General features: G+C 43.3%; 1 protein-coding gene across 1 annotated transcript in view; it reads left to right on the forward strand.

Moving 5' to 3' along the window:
- The first annotated feature begins 3019 nt into the window (after positions 1 to 3019).
- si:ch211-186j3.6 (neural-cadherin) overlaps positions 3020 to 19106 on the forward strand; it is a 96132-nt gene continuing 80045 nt past the window's right edge. The window contains exon 1 of the mRNA XM_023299979.3: positions 3020 to 4631. Coding sequence (XP_023155747.2) covers positions 3632 to 4631 — 1000 coding nt within the window. The 5' untranslated portion in view covers positions 3020 to 3631. The remainder of the gene's footprint in view (positions 4632 to 19106) is intronic.

Genomic DNA, 19106 nt, shown 5'->3' on the forward strand with positions numbered 1-19106 from the left:
AACCGAGAAACAGAAGTGAGGAGTTTCACTGTGCAAGCTGAGGTAATGTTCTCGCTGTTCTCAACTGTGTTTCAAAGAGAAAATCAACGCTTCCTCTTTCTGAGATCTCACCTCTTCGTCAGGCAGAGCGAGGGACAATTTAGCTGTACTAATTTTCATTTTCCTTTATTTTTGCAGCCACTATCCCCTGCGTCGTTTGATGATGTGAGAGATCTTTTAATGTGCTAATAGGAAGTCGTGATTTGTTCGGGGGGCCGTAAGGAGATACTGTTCAAACCAATGATCATTTCTTAGTGTGCTAATCACCGAGGCAACCCCGGGCTCCACTAATCAGACTATAGATATAAAAATAAAGAACATTGCACTTCTTAAGCAAAATGTGGCCCTGAAGTTGCACGTTTTGTTTCTATCAAAACAACAAGGCATGCATTAATCATGAAATTATTTTGGGCATTTTTTCCTTCAAAGTGCCTGGTGTTGTGCTCATTTTATTAAACTTATTGAGTCTTCCAGTGAACAAACGTCAGCCTTTATGAGGAATGACATTTTTAAATAAAAAGGCTAACCAGACGCTCAGTAATGAGATGGTTTGGTTTTGTTGCTCCTTTTTTTTTTCTGACATTTTCAAAACCTGACAATAGCTCCGCTACGATGTTATCAGCGAAGGTATATTCCCTACCTGGTTGCACACGTTGCTCCATAATTAATGTCTCCATTAATAAACAGTTACGGTTTCTACAGCACAAGCTCAAATACTACAGTAGGTGGCAGGAGCCTTAAGGGGCTCACAGATCAAATCTAATTAGCCGTACCTAATGCATGAGGGAAATGTCTTTATATTTATCCAGCTCCTTTAACTGCTTTTTGCCTTCAGGTTGTGATGAGGCAAAATGCATGGAGGGTTTTCTATCTACACAGGAACAGCACGATGAGCCACAGAGCTGCTGCTGCTGCTGCTGCTGCTGCTGCTGCTGTCGGGTGTCATGATGTTTCCAGAAATGGCTCTTTGCAGCTCTTCCAAAAGAACAGGGTTTTCCGTAAATGTTCACCGATGAATAGCAGCCAGAGTGCTGGATTGCTTAGTCATCCATTTTAATTGTGCTGTCATTCTTTGATAAACCTGCCTGTTTCAGCCAATTATTTCATTGATTTGTGCTGAACACTCCATTTCTAAGACACTTTGAGCACTCTACTTATTCTGTGGCATCAACTGCCTCTTCACTGATACCTCTTAACACTACCTCCCATCATTTCCTGATTTTTTTCCTTTTTTTTAAGCCCACTTTTCCAGGAAGAATATTAGACAACCTGCAACTTACAGAACATGCAAGTTACATTATGGAGTCTCTTTCCACTTTCCAATCCCATCATCCGTTGTCTCTGAGGAGCACAGATGCAAAGGTAGGGTTCTTTAAATGCTGGAAGGCTACAACCTTTGCCTTCAGAAGCTACGTCTGCCTCCTTTTGAGTGAAGGGAATGGATTTGGTCAATTATTCATTAAGTAAGCATGAAGCTTTCTAATGTTCGCTGGCTGCTCTCTTTGGTGTGATTTTTTTCCCCTTTAATGCCCTGCAGCTCTCAGTTATCTGTTAGAGAAGAGAGATGATGAGGCCGTTTCATGATTTTTTTTTCTTCCTTTTTTGAATTCATTACAGCTTTGTTGTTTCTATGTGGTGGATGTTGAGGTTTCATCTCGCCAGATAACTGCTGCAACCCTCAAGTAAACTATGCCTCACACTCGGGCCCAGCGCCTTGATTGAATTAGCCTTCGCCACAGCTATCTCCTGTGCTGGCAGTCACGGTGAATTTCGCCATGTGAGACAACATGATAAAAGACAGGATTTGATTTGCATTCATGAGGTACTTAGGAAGTTCAAAGAAAAGTTACAGAGCAGAATGGAGCACACAGGGTCCTCTCAGACGCTGCCTATACTCAATATCACATTTTCTTCTTACAGTAGGTGGAAATACCAGTAAAGCCTCACAAGGTCACTTCCCATCAATTGGCTTTCTGTCATACGATGGTCTGAGGTTATTTTGCTGGACATATTTTTGAAATGCTTTCTCCTCCTCGGGTCAGAGACTGTAAAAAACACCAGTGAGTGTGGGACAGCTCGTGTGTCCTGGTGACACAGCCCAGAGCTTGTGCCACATAAAAGAATACAACGATCAACCAATATGAGCTCTGTGCTCCAGCTGCAGGCTGTGATTCCGAATTGTCTGGAGGCTCGCTGCCAGTTACCAGAGTTATTGCCTGAAAAGAACAGTTTACTGCGCAGAGTGGATTTGGCTAAAATTGCAGTGATGGATTGTGGTTTCAAATTGATAAGAATCTTTCAGCGGGAGCTTTGATGAATCCTCACACTGAATACAGATTTAGCCTACATTATGTATGAGTGGAGAAAGATCGCATGGCATTGAGTTACTTATCAAACACAACATCACACCCCAATGCATATGAATATTGATCCATGTACATCTCAAGGAAAAAAGCCTGACATGACATGAGAGACAAACTCAGAGGAGCGTGCCCTTTAGCCCGTTATTTCCTTATCTTTTTGACAATTCAAAGCTCTTTTGGTCTGTGTAACATTTAGTCTCCAGACTTGTCGCATACGGAGAGATGAGGGGAATTGGAAGTGTGGATTTTGTGGGAATTAGCAGTAGCCACCTACAGATTAGGTTTAGAGTGCTCTGGGTGTTTGGCACACTGGCAGAGTGGGAAAGGAAAGCAGAGGGTGACAATGTTAATTTGAACTCTGGTGTTGCTTACAACACTGACTGCACAGACGTATGGAGCTACTGAGCGTAGGCTGCCTTAAATGATCATGTTTACACAGTTTAACAGCCCCAGATCCTGCCATTTGCATTTATATTGATGCATTTTGCTGTTTTTTGCACCTTCTTTAAGCTATAAATGGAACGTGTGACTGTGTGAACGTGTGATCTCAGAAATGCAAAGCAGCAAAGGGACCTAAAGTTCAGAGAAGACTTGTGAACTGCAGGTTGTGGTCCTCTGGGAGGAGATGAGTAATTCCTCCCGCAGCAACCAATGCAGAAGCGTTCTTGAGCAAGGCACCTCTAACTGCATGGAGACTGTACTGGGAGACTGCACTGGTTGGTTTCCAGATGGGAGAATGAGCATTTTGTCGACTCTCTCTGGCTGTAGGAAGCTTGAGTGATTTTCTTCAATCATCAGCCCTTTGCGCTGAGAGCAGATTTATGTGTCACACGGCTGGGAAGGCTCACGCTGCGTGCGCACAGGCTCAGTCTCCGTGAAGAGGTCTGAGAGGCTCTCCTGACCATCGCAGGGTGGGGTTCACCGAGGAGCTCCGTCCCCGTGCGCCGCCACGCCCCCGCGCTTGGCGCTGTCCGGAGCTCTGGTGCTGAACGCTGGGTACGAGCACAAGCCTGCAGCGCTGTGGACTGCCTGCGCGCAGCGGTGCTGCATGGAGCCAAGAGACGGATCTACCCAGGATGAAAAAGCTCAAAGTTCACAGGGCTCTCCAGGAAGGATCGCACCGTGGACAACTATGAAAGAAATGTTTCTCAAGTGTTCCTGTTCTCCTTTTTAATGATTTTTCACCCACCTCCCCTGAGTCGTTTGGAGGTACATAACTTGCCACCAACATGATTTGGGGTGTTTTGTTATGCTGCCTTCTGACGTCGGCTGCTGGATCTCAAGCACCGGAGCGACTGCCTTTCTTTCACGGGCATGTTTTTGAGAACTCGCCAGCGGCTTCTAAAGTCAACGGACTGAGCGTTCCGGTGAGGCGCATCAACGCGGAAAAATGGTGCCCGGTCTCCGGGATGCACTTCAAACTGTATGGAAACGGCAGCGAAGATTTCCGCGCCTTCGCCCACCATAAACGGGGAAATATATTGTTAAAAACTTCCAGGGTTCTGGACAGAGAGGCTCGCTCAGAATACCTGCTGAGCATCGGGCTGTGCTGCCAGACCTGCGCCTGGGAGTCCGTGGTCTCCGAGGTTGCTTCGGTAAAAGTGGACGTTTTGGATACCAACGATCACGAGCCGACTTTTCGCAGTGCAGACATTATTCACATAAGTTTAGATGACACCACTGCTCTTCGCAGTGTAGTTTACAGGCTGGAGGCTGTCGACGCAGACAGCGGAAAGAACGCAGAGTTGACGTACATCTCCAGCCCCAAAAATGGCAGTTTCTATGTTGTCCCGAAAACAGGCGAAGTTTTGCTGGTCGACTCCATCCTGGGGCTGCCATCTAAAGTCAGATTCTATGTTTACGCCAGAGACCACGGGTGGCCCCCTCTGACCAGCAAATCTGTGCTGGTGACCATCGCTCCACAGCGGTGGGCGACGCGTCCTGCTGAATTAGGAGGGTCAGCGAGGGCAGGACGCACGCCGAGGGCGCTGCTTGACCCTGGCACTGTGGTTTCTCTCAACGTCTCTGAAGACGCCAGCATCGGCTCGGTCATAACGAGCCTGAGTCCCACCAGGTTCCAGTCAGCCGGCTATGAGTTGATCTACCCGGAGTCAGGCAGTTCTCTGGTGACCGTGGGCCGCGACAGTGGAGATATCACCATAACCAGAAGGCTGGATAGGGAGGCTGAGCCGTTCGTGGAGCTCACTGTTAAGATTCAGGATAAACGAGGTGTGTAGAATATTCCTCCATTAATCCGCACTTAGGGGCCCCATACACACTCCCTTCTTCCCTCCCCCCTGTCCTCTTCTACCCACCAATTATTTGCATTGCGGTCTTCATGATGCCCTATTTTAATGGAATGCTGCACATTACAAGCGCATGGCAAAACTGTGCCGCCATCTGGACACCTCACCCTTCATCAGTGGAGCACCTCAGCAGGCCTCACATATCCATCACGTCCACAGGCTCATTCCACAGGTGTGCCTCCTTAGCCATCCACATACCTGAATTAAATCCCTCCTAGTGATGGCACATTCAGCCTGGAGATATTATGAATGCACTCTGTCCAATTTATTTTGAAATGCGGAAAATATTCAAATGAATGTGGACAGTAGGAGGTCATTTGTAGCAAGGAGCAGGAGGTGAGTTTGGGATTTTATGTGTAAAGGGTCTTTCGCCTGGTTCCGGTTAGGTCCTTGATTGACGTAGTTTGGGACTGTGAAGTTGTTTTCAGACCTAATCCTTGCAGAGAGGCAAACCATGGCGACCCTCTCTCTCTCATCTACTGGCATTACCCCTCTAATCCCCCTCTCATTCACCCAGGGATTTGAAGTAGCACTGCCACACTCAGGAAACATCTCCCATACTTGGAGGAAAAGGTGAAACTTATCAGATATTCAAGGTTTCTTTTTGTTTTGTTTTGATTGTTGCTTCCTGCAAAAATTCCACTTTAAGTTCTAAAGCAAGAAAAACAAGGAATCACGATGATTTGCTTTGTAATTGAGCCTCACGGTGTGCAGGAAACAGTGTGCAGTGTTTTCATTTGAATTGCCTGCCGCTGCTACGTTGCACAGCATGCTTTAGATTGTAATTGCATGCCTGATTGGGACACATTCTTCCAAAAGGGTGTCTGGAGGTTTTTCAGAGAGAGAGCAGAAATAGTCAGAAATCTGAGGGGCTTTTTTTTTTTTTTTTTTTTTTTACCTCTCTCATAGATGCGGAACAGAATTCAGCTGCTCTAGTCTGACAGATATTCAGATACCTGCCTCCATTTTACCTCTCTCACCTGCAAAACTCTCCTCTCCTGATCAAAGGCATGGCATGTCCTTTATCCTGCGACTACAGCTTTCCAGACAGAATCCTGACGGGCGTCTGGGAGGACAGGCCTTTCTTCTGCTTGTCTCCCTCCCAATCCTTGCATACACGTCTCTCTGATAGAATGAGTCCGTTTTTTTAGCTGTGTTTTTTAATTATTTTTAGCGGTTTCATCTAATCTCCCCTGTGATTTTGCATGTGGGCTCGCTTGGATGTTGCAATAAATCTGCACTGTGCCTCATTTACAAAAGAGTGAGTCCATGGACACATCAGAGGGAGGAGGAGGCGGATGTTTTGTATGTGTGACTGTCTTTGTTGATGTTTGTTTGCGTACAAGTGTGAGGCTGCGTGGTCCGATGAAAATTGACCCCAGGTACAATAACAACGGTTTTAATGAGGTCCCGCGTGTTGTATCATCTTGACTTATTTTACTGCGGTGAACTCTCTGTAGCACAGAGCTGTCCGTGGTGCTGACAGTCACCTGCTGAATGTCAAACAGAAAGCGCAGTCAGGCACCCGCCTCTGAACACTTCAAACAACATTCCAGTCAGCAACATTTGCGACTAACCTTAAAAACATCGACGGACGTATTCACAAACAAGGGCTGGACAAAATAATTGGTACACTGGAACACAAACCAGTGCGGCAGCATGAAAAAAACACGGCTTCACAAACCAGTACCAGAGCTGAAAATGCTACTCAGAGACGGACACAAAAGTAAAGTTCGGCCTGTGCCTCTGCAATAGTACACTGAGTTCTCTCTGCAGCATCACAGTAAAGGTCCCACTCACTTGAGCTTAATTTGGTCCCCAACTTGTGCATAAAATCGCTCTCATTCCAATACAGATCATGAAGACATTTAGCCTCTGGTTCTGCTGCTGCCCAGGTTTTTATTACAACTTCTATTACCATTACCAGCATATTCCGTCTCTGCTAAGCATTTAGAAATGTGCACATTTGTGATTAGTTTTCTGTTTTCAGCTGTCCTGATGTTTCCTCTCCTGGATAATTCCAAGAAGAGTCAGTCTGTGTGGCGGAAAATAAAAGTACACTTATTAACTGGTGAAAGCAGATTTACTAAATGCATAGTGAATGCGTTCATTAACTTGTTAATGTGGGCATGAAATGCTAATCACACTGGTATGAGGCTTTCTTATGTTAATAAGTTTTCTGTGGGTACAGTGTTATGTTAGAGCCATCAGTAGAGCCGTTATTCGTGCTGTTCGAATGGAGATTAAAAAGTCTAGTTTGACAGTTAGATATCTCAGATAAATTATTTTGGCACACTGCAGATGAGGGAGAGAAGGAGCAGCAGCTCTGGATTACTCTCAGTATGGGGTCCATTTTCACTCACTGACTTACCTGAGAGAGTGTGTGCTCACGAAAAGTGGACTGATGTGGTTTTTCTGGGTGAAAGCCAATTCCAATTATCAGCAGTAAGCAGACAGATAACCAATACTTGGAAATGATGTGCATTTTCGGTAAAAATGAAACTCTTCCTGTCAAAATATGAAACAAGTGCAAAACCTCAGTCTAATGACTTTGTTTATGTAGGTAAGTTTAATAAAAAGAGCATTTTTCAACTTTTATCCTTTAGTGCTGATAGGCTATTACCTGCAATAAGTCAGATAATGATGTGGGCGGGACAGTGTTTGAAAAGACAGAGTGATGAATACAGATAGAGGAAAGAGGCTGCGCATTTTAAATTAAAGTTCTCATATTGTGCCTCTTTTCAGTAAATTAAAAGTTTCACTTACTGCAAAGATGATTCATTTTACCATGATTGTATAACTCCTGGTTTTGGATAGTTGCTGCTGTCCCCGCCCCCTTCAGGAAGAAGACTCTCTCCGTCTCTATAACAACAGTGTGAAGCAAAACAGCTGACATAAATGAATGTCTGAGACCAGGACTTTCTATCATGTCTAACTTTCTGAGTGATCATTTCACATGGAAATATCGCTGAATTCACAGCACAGATAATGTTTTTCAATGTGTATGGCGAAGTTCTCAGACAACGTAAAAGATTAGTAGTTTAGCGATGCAGAATCGCAGCCTGGAAATGGCTCTGAAGTGACTATCGGTGAATAATGGGTCGAGTTTCAAGCATTATTTCATACTTGTTCCATTGTCTGACAAGAAAAGCAGAAAAATATGACAGAAATATAACAAAAATAACACCATTGCTGGGAATTTGGCTGCATTAAAATTCAGTACAAGTGAGCACAGAGAGCAGGAGAGAAGCAAATAGATTTAAACACCAGCTGAGTTTAGGATGCACTGAAGCATAGTAGGGGGCAAGAAAACACAGGGAGTTCTTGTTTCTTGATTTGCAATTGCTCCTAACTTTCCCACCATGTAGTGTAATATTTTTTGGGTACGATGTGCTAAAAGTAAAAGATAATATAATTATGGAAAATGCTATTAGACTGAAGTTAAAACATATTTATAAAATATATAATGAATAATGTTCTAGTAATGACTGATGTTTGATGGTATGGTGTGTATCTGTGGAGGACATAACATGTAACTTTGATGTGAAGATGCATTCTTTTTAGAGAATGATGTGGAGTACTCAAAACAGAATGGTGTAAACTTAAAGTAACAATTTTTAAAAGAGAGGTATCAGAAACAAAATACATAAAGGTATAATATGCATGAAATCTGTCACAAAATAACAGGGAAAAGTCTGAACATGTCTGGGCATGTTCTCTGTAAAACATAACCTAAAGCGTGTCCTCTGTAGGGTGAGATCTAGTGATGAAATATGATAACCTGACGTCATGATCTGACCAATACATTTAAAAAGTATAATGATGTCAGAACTGTCACTCCTATCATACGCCCTATAGGGGTATGATAGGAGAAATGAGCAACTCTCACAGCATAAAAGACGAAGCACAGCTCGGCATCTTTGGTTTTTCTTGAGGTGTTAATCACTGCTAAAAATTACTCCTGGATTGTTGTGGACAATAAATCCTGCTGCCTCCGAATGCTGACTTCTCCTGGTGATTTTTTGAAGATCTTGAACATTTGAACACGGTCAAGTCTTAGACTCTGGCCCATGATTTGTGACTTAGTTTCCACTTGATCAATCATTGCTCAAAGACCCTTAGCATCCCAATTTATACATAGATCTGACCTGTGGGTATACGATCAAAGCTAATGGTAACATTAGCCACATCAACCCCACAGCGTGCTAACACTAAGAAGTGTCCTCTTGTAGCGGCATGGCCATTAAAATAAAAACTAATCCACTGGATCTTCAACTTCTCAGATAGTGGAAGTACATGAAGACTCTTGTGTTCACTCTTGCAGCCAGCAGCAGAACATTTGGTGAGCTTTGCAAATAAATCTGCTGAACTGAGAGGCAGTTGCTCTTTCTAAATGCTTCACCTGGAAGCAGTTGGCAGCAACGTGGGAAGAATTACACAAAGTTTGAGCCAGATGACTACTGGCTCCTTAGTTGGAAAGTAGTGGTTCAGAAAATTCTCACTGGTTTGTAAAGCTGGGACGAATGGCAGAAGGAGACATCTTTATAATGGACCAGCTTTTACTTTGCACCTCAAATAAAAATGGATTTGGAGACCATATGGGACTTCAAATGCAACAAGTCAGGAAGATGGCTCCAAGGAGAGGCAAAGGATGAGTTCTGGTGAAGAACTACAGATTGGTTAATTAGTAGTATTAATTACTAGATCCAATATTCAGCATTTTTCTGTTTTTGTCTGTATTATTTTTGTTTTAACTGATTCCCAGTAAAATGATATAATAAACAATAATATTAAAAGGGTTTTTTGAATACATATTGAATAGCGTTGTAATTATGGAACCGTGTTGTGCCACATCGATATGTTTCCCTATCAAAGCAGAGTAATGGGCCACAGTTTGGCATCCGCGAAGATATACAGACCTACACAGACAAAATGCTGTTGATTCTCATTGTTATGAATATGATTAAAATAATTTACCATAACTCTGCTATCTGCTGGTGCTATCCACATCTCACATAATTAGACATCATTGTGATTGATTTTATGCAGTAATTTGCTCAGATAATGCAATCGCGCACGATGTTGTCACATTTGACTTCTTCCATCCTTTAACCAGTTCGGCCTAGTTTATCCCCGTGAAGTAATATCCTTATATTATACATTACCATCACAGCGCTCTGATTCATTACACCACTTACTTTTTCATTACGCACTCAAAGTAAGGAATTACTTTCTCTTTGCTGAAGCAAAACAAACACTTTCACTTCATTTCTTTTCGTTCAATTATCCTTTACCCAAAACTTTCTTTAACTTGATGAGAAAATTATGCTGTGTAGCTTATCATCAGAAGGAGCATCGGTTTTAAGTATGTATTTAGGGGTTATTACAAGGCATTTTAGGGGGCTGGGATTTAATTATGACTAGACTGGATGCACGTTTCAGGACCCCTTGACAAACTTCCTCCCACTGTGATGCATCAGATTTAGTACGGTAGTATCACCTTGTTTGTTTAAGAAGTTTGTTCTGGCTCAGGGGCCCGTGAAAGCATCCCTTCTTTCTCCTTGACAATCCCCTGCTAATACTGGAGAAGTATTCACCTTCTAAACTTCAGTACACCAAAAATCCCCAGAGAAAACACTGATATTTTTGTGACATAGCCTCTGTGTATCAAACCAGCAGTATAAGGAAAGAGAGAGAAAAAAACGGGTAAAAGCAATGGAAGTAGGCCATGACTCATGACTCACAGAAACTGGTTATATGGTGTTGTTTTGAGGAGAGGGAGTGAGGGATCTCTGCAGCCCTTCCTGTAAAGGATTTTCGCTGGCCCACAGAGGATGTCAGTTTGGATTTGTGGTGGGGCATTTTTTGCTTCTGGTTGTCCCACCCGAAGAATCGCTTCCTTTGCACCTGAGTGGGAAACTGTTAATGGTATTTGACAGGTTGGGGGGAAGTATTGAACAAGTGGTGCAGTCCTTTGTGAGATGAAATGGGGATACTGGAGTGGTTTCTCCCTTTCCTTTAGGTATCTGTGGGCAGGGTGGCATTCAGTTAGTGGTAATTACCTCTTTTCAGCCTGTTTTTATTTGGATTTTTTTTCCAGGGAACCTTCTCCTGCACTCTCTCTCCTCCAGTCTCTGTCTCATTGTCAGCATCTCGCCTCATGCTGTCTTTAATCCAATTTCCCCCTTTCCTACTTGCCCCCCCCACACCCCCAACTCTATTTGCATATTCCCCTTGTGATGTGAAATGAATTGAGAAGAGACCCGATCTCATTTTTGTTTGTAATTTGTGACTGAGGGGCTGTTTGTTTAAGTAGAAAACAATTTCACAAAAAGCTGTCTGCATTTATTAAATTTAGTTTAAAAAAAAAAAAGAAGAAGAAGAAGAAGAAAATGCCTTTGGTGATTATGCTTTATTTTCAGCGCGACTGCGAGCATGTGTGTGGTTGCATGTGCAATTTACATGAGGATTATTTTCCATCTACATGGATAATTGTGTGAATTTGCCTGCGTGTCAGTCAGTGTTGTGACTGGCCTTTCAGTATCCACTTTCCCCCCGCAGCCAGAGATTCTCAGATTTGCTGCTTTCTGACGACACGTTTTGCAGCTGTAACATGCCTTCAGCATTAGATTTCTGCTCCGTGGTCTCAGATATCAAAAGGATGGGCCTCAACAACACATCCCTGCTGTCCTCTCTCTTCTATACAGTCCTAGCGTGTAGCCGACGCTATGTAGGAGGGAAGGTGCTGTGTCGTGTTTTGTGCCACAGATTTTTTTTTCAAAGATGGGATTAGGCAGGAGGAACAGGAGCAGGGAGAGGAAGGGAACAGCTCTCTTGTACGTGTAGAAAGGATATTTAAAGCGGATACATGACATTACTATCGGGGGCAGGGAAAGGTCAGGACAAACAGTGATGCTGAGGGCATGGTCACAGACTTGAAGATCAGCAGAGTTAAGTGAGGCAAAGGTGAGAAACCTGACAAGAAATAAGAAAGAGAAGGCAGACAGAGATGGAAGGTAAATACATGCCGATGTGCGAGATTGTTTCGCTTTTTTTCCCGGCTGCCCCTGTAAGCCTCGGTGAAAATAAATAAAGGGCAGCCAGATGAGAGACAGGGAGTTGTATGCTGCTGATGAGAGGTCAGCTTGGTGAAAAATAATTGTCAGATGGTTAGAGGGCAGAAGTGAGAAACTGTTGGGGTGGCAGGAGGGGAATGAGGTGTGCATGTACTCCGGCCTGTAGTGCAGAGTGAATGGCTACGGGGCACGAGGGGGGTGGAAAAAAATACAGTACTGTACAGCTGCGAAAAGGGCAATGTGTGCTTGTATTTGTCTGAAGATTGTTTGGGGGGCAAATGGAGGGAGGATAAGAGGAAAAGTATGACCTGCCCTTTGGAATGGCGTGAAGAGACGGAGAGCCAAAGATAGAGAGTTAGGAAGATGGAATACTGTGTGGTGCAGCAAATAAGGATGGTCAGTTTGACTTTTTCTCTCTCAATACTGACTCCAATACTTCAGGTTGGGGTATCTGCCAATACTGATCCCCCAAGGTTTGCTCTGTTTAACACAAAATTAAATGTGGGACTAAGCAGAAACAGTTTTATTTAAGGTAGCACGAGACCAGAGAACTTTCCACAAAGTCCTCCATCTGAAACAACTAAATGAGCCACACATCCTCTTTACATACATCAATACATCCGCTGTATGTTTTGGGATAAAAATAACAGTACTTTGTGGAGGTCAGGGGTCTATCAGGGAAGCGAGCACTGTGATTAAAACAGATAAGCCACTGAAAACAACCTAGCAGGGCTGCCTTACTGCACGGATCCTCCAAATCCTCTGCAAAACTTGAAATTGTCAGTGTTGTAGGCAGTTGCTAGGAGGTTGTTGTCTCTCATAGCGAAGAAACCAGTGGAAGGAGAGGACAGAGCCAAATTAAAGGATTTGCTTACACCTACATCCAATGAGTCTGACTATGTGCACCCAAACCACCTATGTATCAGGTCACCTATGTGGCTAAGTTTTCATGACTCATCTATAACCCCAACATCCTCCCGATGCAGACTGGCTCCATAACACTGCCGCTGTATTTCTGTCAAAATTCGTGTGGTCGTCTGTCTTTTTCATTTGCACTGCTGAAATGGCTGAAACTGTCATTTACTGTGGTAGGAAAGTCTCCAGGGATTCCTGGCAGACTAAAAACTGAGTTGGCAGCCCATCTTGACTTAATGAATACTGTATAACTGATAGCAGGAAATAAAACACATTTTATTATGACATTATAATGGCAATGACAGTAGATGAATTTAATACGAGTCAGTCATGCCTGGTTAATACCTGAGCTGCTTAATTAAGGTAACTGTTGGCCCAAATATCAGATTGGTGATTCCATCTTAGTGCTGCACAATCTGCTGTTTTAGCATCGCCAATGCAATGTGCAATAGTCACACTGCAGGAATTAACTGAGACACCCCATGCTACAACTTTTTTGTTTTGTTTGATACAAAAAGAAAACTCGCACAAGTCTTACCTTCCATGACTAATCTGCAAGAGAAGTCTTTCTGATATAATCTGACAGAACATTACAAAATTCACCAGATTGGATTTTTGGATACTCTGAGTTTTTACATTTATTTACAAGATTCAGAGTTTGTTGACATGCTGACTCTACAAGTGCACAGCAAATTGAGTAAGAGAGATGAGAGAAACCGTGGAAAGGAAGATTTTCTTGCGAAAAAGAAATGCAATGTCGGTAGTCAAGCTGCACAGTGGCTTAATGATTGACTGCGATATTGATATTTGTAATGTGCTGTGCTCAAAGAAGACTTTACTCACTGAGAGCAGTGGATGTAGATGAAATCACTTAGCTTCAACTTGTGTAAAGCTGACATTAGAACATCTTACTTCACTCTTTCCAATATGACTTTTGGCCACACGCCTGTCTGAGCTGCTGTAACTGAGTGGAGACTAGAGGCTTCTCCGTGCGCAGCTGCTGAGCTAGCTTTTACCGCAGCCTGCGTGTGTGGTGTTTAGGCAACATCTGTAAACTGAACTGTCTGTTGATAAGCAGATGTTCAGCAAGTGAGGGATGTTGGGTACAGTTTGATTCATATCTTATCTCTAGGAGATGTTCTGCATTCAGGTGAAAAAGAATTTCTTTTTAAAGCGATAGTGATGCAAATATTCGAACATTTGCAGGAATGTAGTACAACATGGAAGCGTAGCAGTGCTAAGCCAGATCTGGATTCCATCTAAAGTAAAAAGAAAACTATTTCAGATGCCTTTGCAAGTGTTACACCATATGAGAAATGGTTTCCACTGAAAAAGCATCTTCACAGTAGAAAGTTATTTTTCTCCTTTTTCAAAAAAATTTTTATCTTTCAAGCAGATACAGTCCTCTTCCAAACCACCCAAATCATTAGAGGGATTAACTCTTTCCAAATGGAGCTGTTCAAAACATCTGGTGAAAATTCCTGTATTTTTTTCATATTGCAGAAAAATAAAATCACAAGGTCAGTTTTTTTCTAAATGTGTGCAGATGTACTATCAAAATGACTGGAAAAGGGGAGGAAAAAAAGAGATTTGTTGTGTGCTCACTGAAGTCACGTTTTAACTATGTGGCCAAAAACATATTTAAAGACAAAGAAACTGATTGAACCCACAGTATCAGTCTGTGATTTCTGTTTACGTAAGCAATGTATATCTCAGGATAGCAGAAAGCCACCACTGTGACACAGGTTAGCTGTGTGTGCTACAGCAGGAGATGTGAGTGCTGCATGTGGCACGGTGCTGTGAGGACAGTCATGGCGACAGGGAGTTTTTATTCAGCCAAGGGTCTGCATTATTGATGCCCATTACCACAGACATGGTGAACTCCAGACTTTGCACGGAGGCAGGTGCTGTCAGGTAAATGTCTTGCTGACCTCCAACAGCACAGATTCCCAGAAAGCCTCTGTGCAACCTGATGTCTACCTGTGTGATAAATGAGCACGGCTCACACATTGTACTGGGAGCTTATCGCCAACAGAGAAAGTTTAGTTTTATTAAATCCACTCCGTGATGCGCTGACACCAGCTCAGTGGGAGACAAAGGTTTCAGTTTGAGGGTTTTGTTGACATAATTTAATCATCTGCTATTGTGTTTGCTGTGATTGCCTAAATGTGGAAAGATTTGTAATGAACACGGTCGTGTTCTAGTTCACTGGCTGAGTCCCCTTCACGCCTGCCATTTCCCCTGTCCATCTCAAACTTTTTGTTTTTGGCTCCATTTTTTGCATGCTGGGGAGTCTCTCCGTGGCATTTCCCCGGAGAGCTCAATTGATTTTGTGGTATTGATCAACTAGGAGCATTTTTGCTCCCAGTCACAAAACATCACTTTAAACAACAATTTATACGTCGCAGAATAGGTTGTGACAGACTGTTGCTGATAGTTTACAAACTCGAGGAGAGGTAGAAGTGTGATTGAGTCCGAGGGCTGATAGAACTGTCCTGAAGCACTCTAATGAATCAGGCTTTCAGACAAGCCCGCCTATAGGCTAGAATGAGCAAGGGAAAATTGGAGCTAGCACTGGGTTATGTCATGGGAATTCAATGCTTGTGCTTATTTATCTATTTGGTCTTGAATTTCTCAACCTTTTGTACCCAAAGGTCCAATTAACTGAGCATAACAATGGTTGCAAGCTCTGTTCTCGGTGGCCCAAGGAGGCGCCGATAAACACACAGGACAGATACAAGTTTGAAAGCTTTGCTGGGTGAAGTGTGAACAAGGAGACTTTTAATGCAGTGAGAAAAAAAAGATCACATGGCTGGCCAAGTTGCCTACTGAGATGTTTTGACATGCCATGAACTTTGCTTTGCAGTAAAGCGCACAAATTGCAGAAATTGCAGTAATTGCGGGACACCAATTTGCACAGCGAGAGTGTGGCTTTTGTTGAAAAGATGAAAATGACTGCCGTGCAGAAAGAGATGGTAGAGGCGCAGCAAAAACACTCTTGCTAAATTTTAGTCTGGCTGGCGATCAAAAAGACTATGTAGAAGGCGAGGGAATTGAGGCTCTCGGATTAGAAAATGTGTTTGAAGATGATGTCCATCTCACGGTTCGTTTATTTCATCAATTCCAGGAAACAGAGAGATAGTGTACAACTCCATCACAGTGAGTACGCTGATTACAGTAGCAGGTGTCTTTGATGACTAGAAAATGTAGTTTCTTTAAGGGCAGATGAGCTTCTCGGGCTACGTAGACTGTTTTGTGTGTATTTTAGAATGAGATTTTTGTTTGAGAGAGCTGCAGATAAATGGAAGGCTATGCAAACAAACTAAATATCACAAAGGAAGACATACAAAAGAGCATTTTTGTTCGTGCTGGTTTTGTGATCTGACTCGTGTTTTATTATGTTCTTCCCGTCTGTATCCTTTCTGTTATATCTGTTTCAAACTTGGCTCATGTGCTTGTGAAGCATGTGTTTTGTTTTTTCTTTAACTGTGTTCCAGCTACCAATTTGTGTCTGTTCTCAGCGGAACCATTGAACGTGCACGACTGTCTTTCTATCTTTCTTGCTCTCTGCTTCGACAGTGTAGGGCTTAATTCTGCGGACTAATCAGACCATATGGTCTCCACAGTCTTATGATGTGCCGAGAAGGATGGGATGGGGATGTTGCCGTGTCGTTAGTAGTGCCAGCCGTGCTGTGGAATCAGAGAGAGATGCGCTTCTGCCTCGCATTAAGGATCAAGACCTGGAACAAATATTACCGCAGCTCTTACAATCCCATTTATTCCAAATGAAACAAAGGAAATGAAAGAGGGAAAAAAGGAAAGCAACACTTCAAAGTTCTTCTGTGAGTTTCCTACGCAGCCAGAACTAGATATCTGTTGTTTCGACCGTGTCCACAGTTTCACATGCCATCTATTACAAGTTATCGACTCATAATTACTTCTGCCCTTTCTGCCCTGACACCGCAGCTGCTGTTTGATCGTGTAATTTCAATAATTAATTGTGTGAATGTGCGGTAACTTGGTTTTGATGGATATCTCCGACTGAGAAATGGCTGCGTCTGTCAAACCCTAAATTGAGGATCTTTCCCTAAATGTGCGGTTAGCCCGATGAATAATTGTGCGTTCAAAGTTACAAATGAGTCCGCTTGTCTTAATATTTGGATTGAGTGCCAGATTACCATATATTTACACTAAATCCCAGTGATGGAGCATTACTCTTTAATAATATTAATAAGGGATCATGCTCATCCAGTGTGAACATGTGAACATTATCACAGATTTGGGGCATTAAAGTTGATTAATGTGTCTCTTTACTACACGCAGCGTGTTTGCTATAATCACAGATTTCCGTTGTTAGTGGAGCTGTGATAGCAGATATTGTGATAGATCGTGATGAGGTGGGGGACTTTAACACTTGGTTTCTCTCGACCACAGTGGGTGATAAACATTGATCTTGTTTAATCTTTCTGGCCTGCTGCTAATGACGGGAGATGATGGTCCACAGAGGACAGACTGCTCACTGGATTAGATATCTAAATGAGGACTTTATCCACATCCTCTCTTCCTCCTCTCTCATCACCAATAAGCCAGAATGCAGTCACATGCTGAGTTACACTTTAATGCATGTGACTAATGTAGTGTGTACATGTGTGTGTACACCACAGACAATGGGAGAGGCGATCCCATGTGTTTTTTGTCAATGCGCATCCAAGCAAGTGTGCAGCATTTGCATTGGAGCAACTCTGCCACGGCTCAAGTCCAGCCTTACGTTGCTGCTGCTGCTCCATACTAATCTGCTGGACTTTCACTGAATTGCATTTGCAATGTTCAACACATTATTGTATCTTTGCACAATACCAGATAGTGACAGGGTGTTCCCAGAATGCCTCCTGCTCTGGTGTTCTAAACAAGCACAGACCCAGGTCTGGTTTCAGTGATAGATTAATGCTGTCTCACCCACACACTGTGGCTTGTTTTCCCATTAAACCCGTGCGGTTGCTTCTGTTGCTTCTGCCTGGCGCTGGTCTTCTGTTTGTATTTGTGTGTGTTGGCATCGCCGTCCGTCCAGGGAGTGTGTGTGTGTTTGTTTGCCTATACATTGGTTTCTATGGAAAGATACAGAAGGCGCTCCACGGACCACCCCCATCAATCACCAACTCAGAAGAAAATGGTGAGAAGGATGGAAGATGGAAAGATAGATGGAGGTCACCACAGGAAGCTGCATCCGGAGAAAGAGAGAGGAGCAGACAGAGGAAAAGTGGATGAATGGATGGAGCAGTCCGTGCTGGCTCTGATTGAACTGGGTAGTGTAGTTTATATCCTTTAGAGATAAGGCCGGGGAGCGGTGCTCAGCAGCTTCCTCCGCCTGTAGCTTGAACTGAGCGTGATAATAAGAAAGCGTGAATGGGGCAAATTGAATTAATGCTGCAGCACACCATAAAAGCCCTAACTATAATGCATTTTAAAATCCTATAATGAGGAGAGAGCTAAAATAATTTCACACCCCAGTGAAGAAGATGGCCCTCGAACAGATTTTGGGCCTGGCTGACACTGCCAGGGCTTTTGTCATTTAATGTGACTCTAGGTGCTATGTCGGAATGATACTTACTCTTACTTCCTGGGGTTACTGCAGCATGAGGCGAACTTGGTGAACGAACCTTTCGGATTCCTGCAACACACACAGGCCTTGATCAGAACTGGGGAGAGGCTGCTTGCTTGCTGATGTCTCACTTAGGTCAGTTTTACAGTCTCGGGGTAAAACAGAGTTGCAGAGAGGGCACATCTGCCATGAAAGCACTCCCTCATTACTCTCCATTAACGGCCCATTCAGTGATGGGGACAGAAGTAGGAGTTGGACTCTATCCTGCTTGTGTCCACACATGCTTATACATGCACAGGGGGAAAAAAAGAAATAAAAGGATGGATGTGTGCTTTCATATGTATGTGCACGGCAGAAACACACAAAGTATTTTTCTCTGGCCTCACATTCTCTCAGCTATCCCTTCCTCATCACCGGAGTCGTACCGCCATAAAGCTGAAATTACCTCTCCATCATCAAACCATGGGGAGAGAGAAAGATAGCTCTCTGACACACAGTAACACTAACAGACTGGTGCTGATAGAGACTAATGACCAAATGAAAGCCTCTGCTATGAATAGTGCACCTTTCTGGCTGGAATGGAATGAAAAGAGAGCAACATGGTATGAACCTCGATTTCCCCTCGTCTTCTTCCCTTCTGTCATGAACATCAACACAGGCCTGCACATCATACCTGAAGGATCTTTTCTTTGTTGGGTTTCTTGGAATCCTTTCTACTTTCCACTTAACCTCAGGCGAGCGCAAGCAAATCGCTGCCTTCCTGCCACGCAAACACACACGTACAGAATGCAGCAGCAGATAAACAACA

The sequence above is a fragment of the Amphiprion ocellaris genome, chromosome 3, assembly GCF_022539595.1.
Source record: "Amphiprion ocellaris isolate individual 3 ecotype Okinawa chromosome 3, ASM2253959v1, whole genome shotgun sequence".
NCBI lineage: Eukaryota > Metazoa > Chordata > Actinopteri > Pomacentridae > Amphiprion > Amphiprion ocellaris.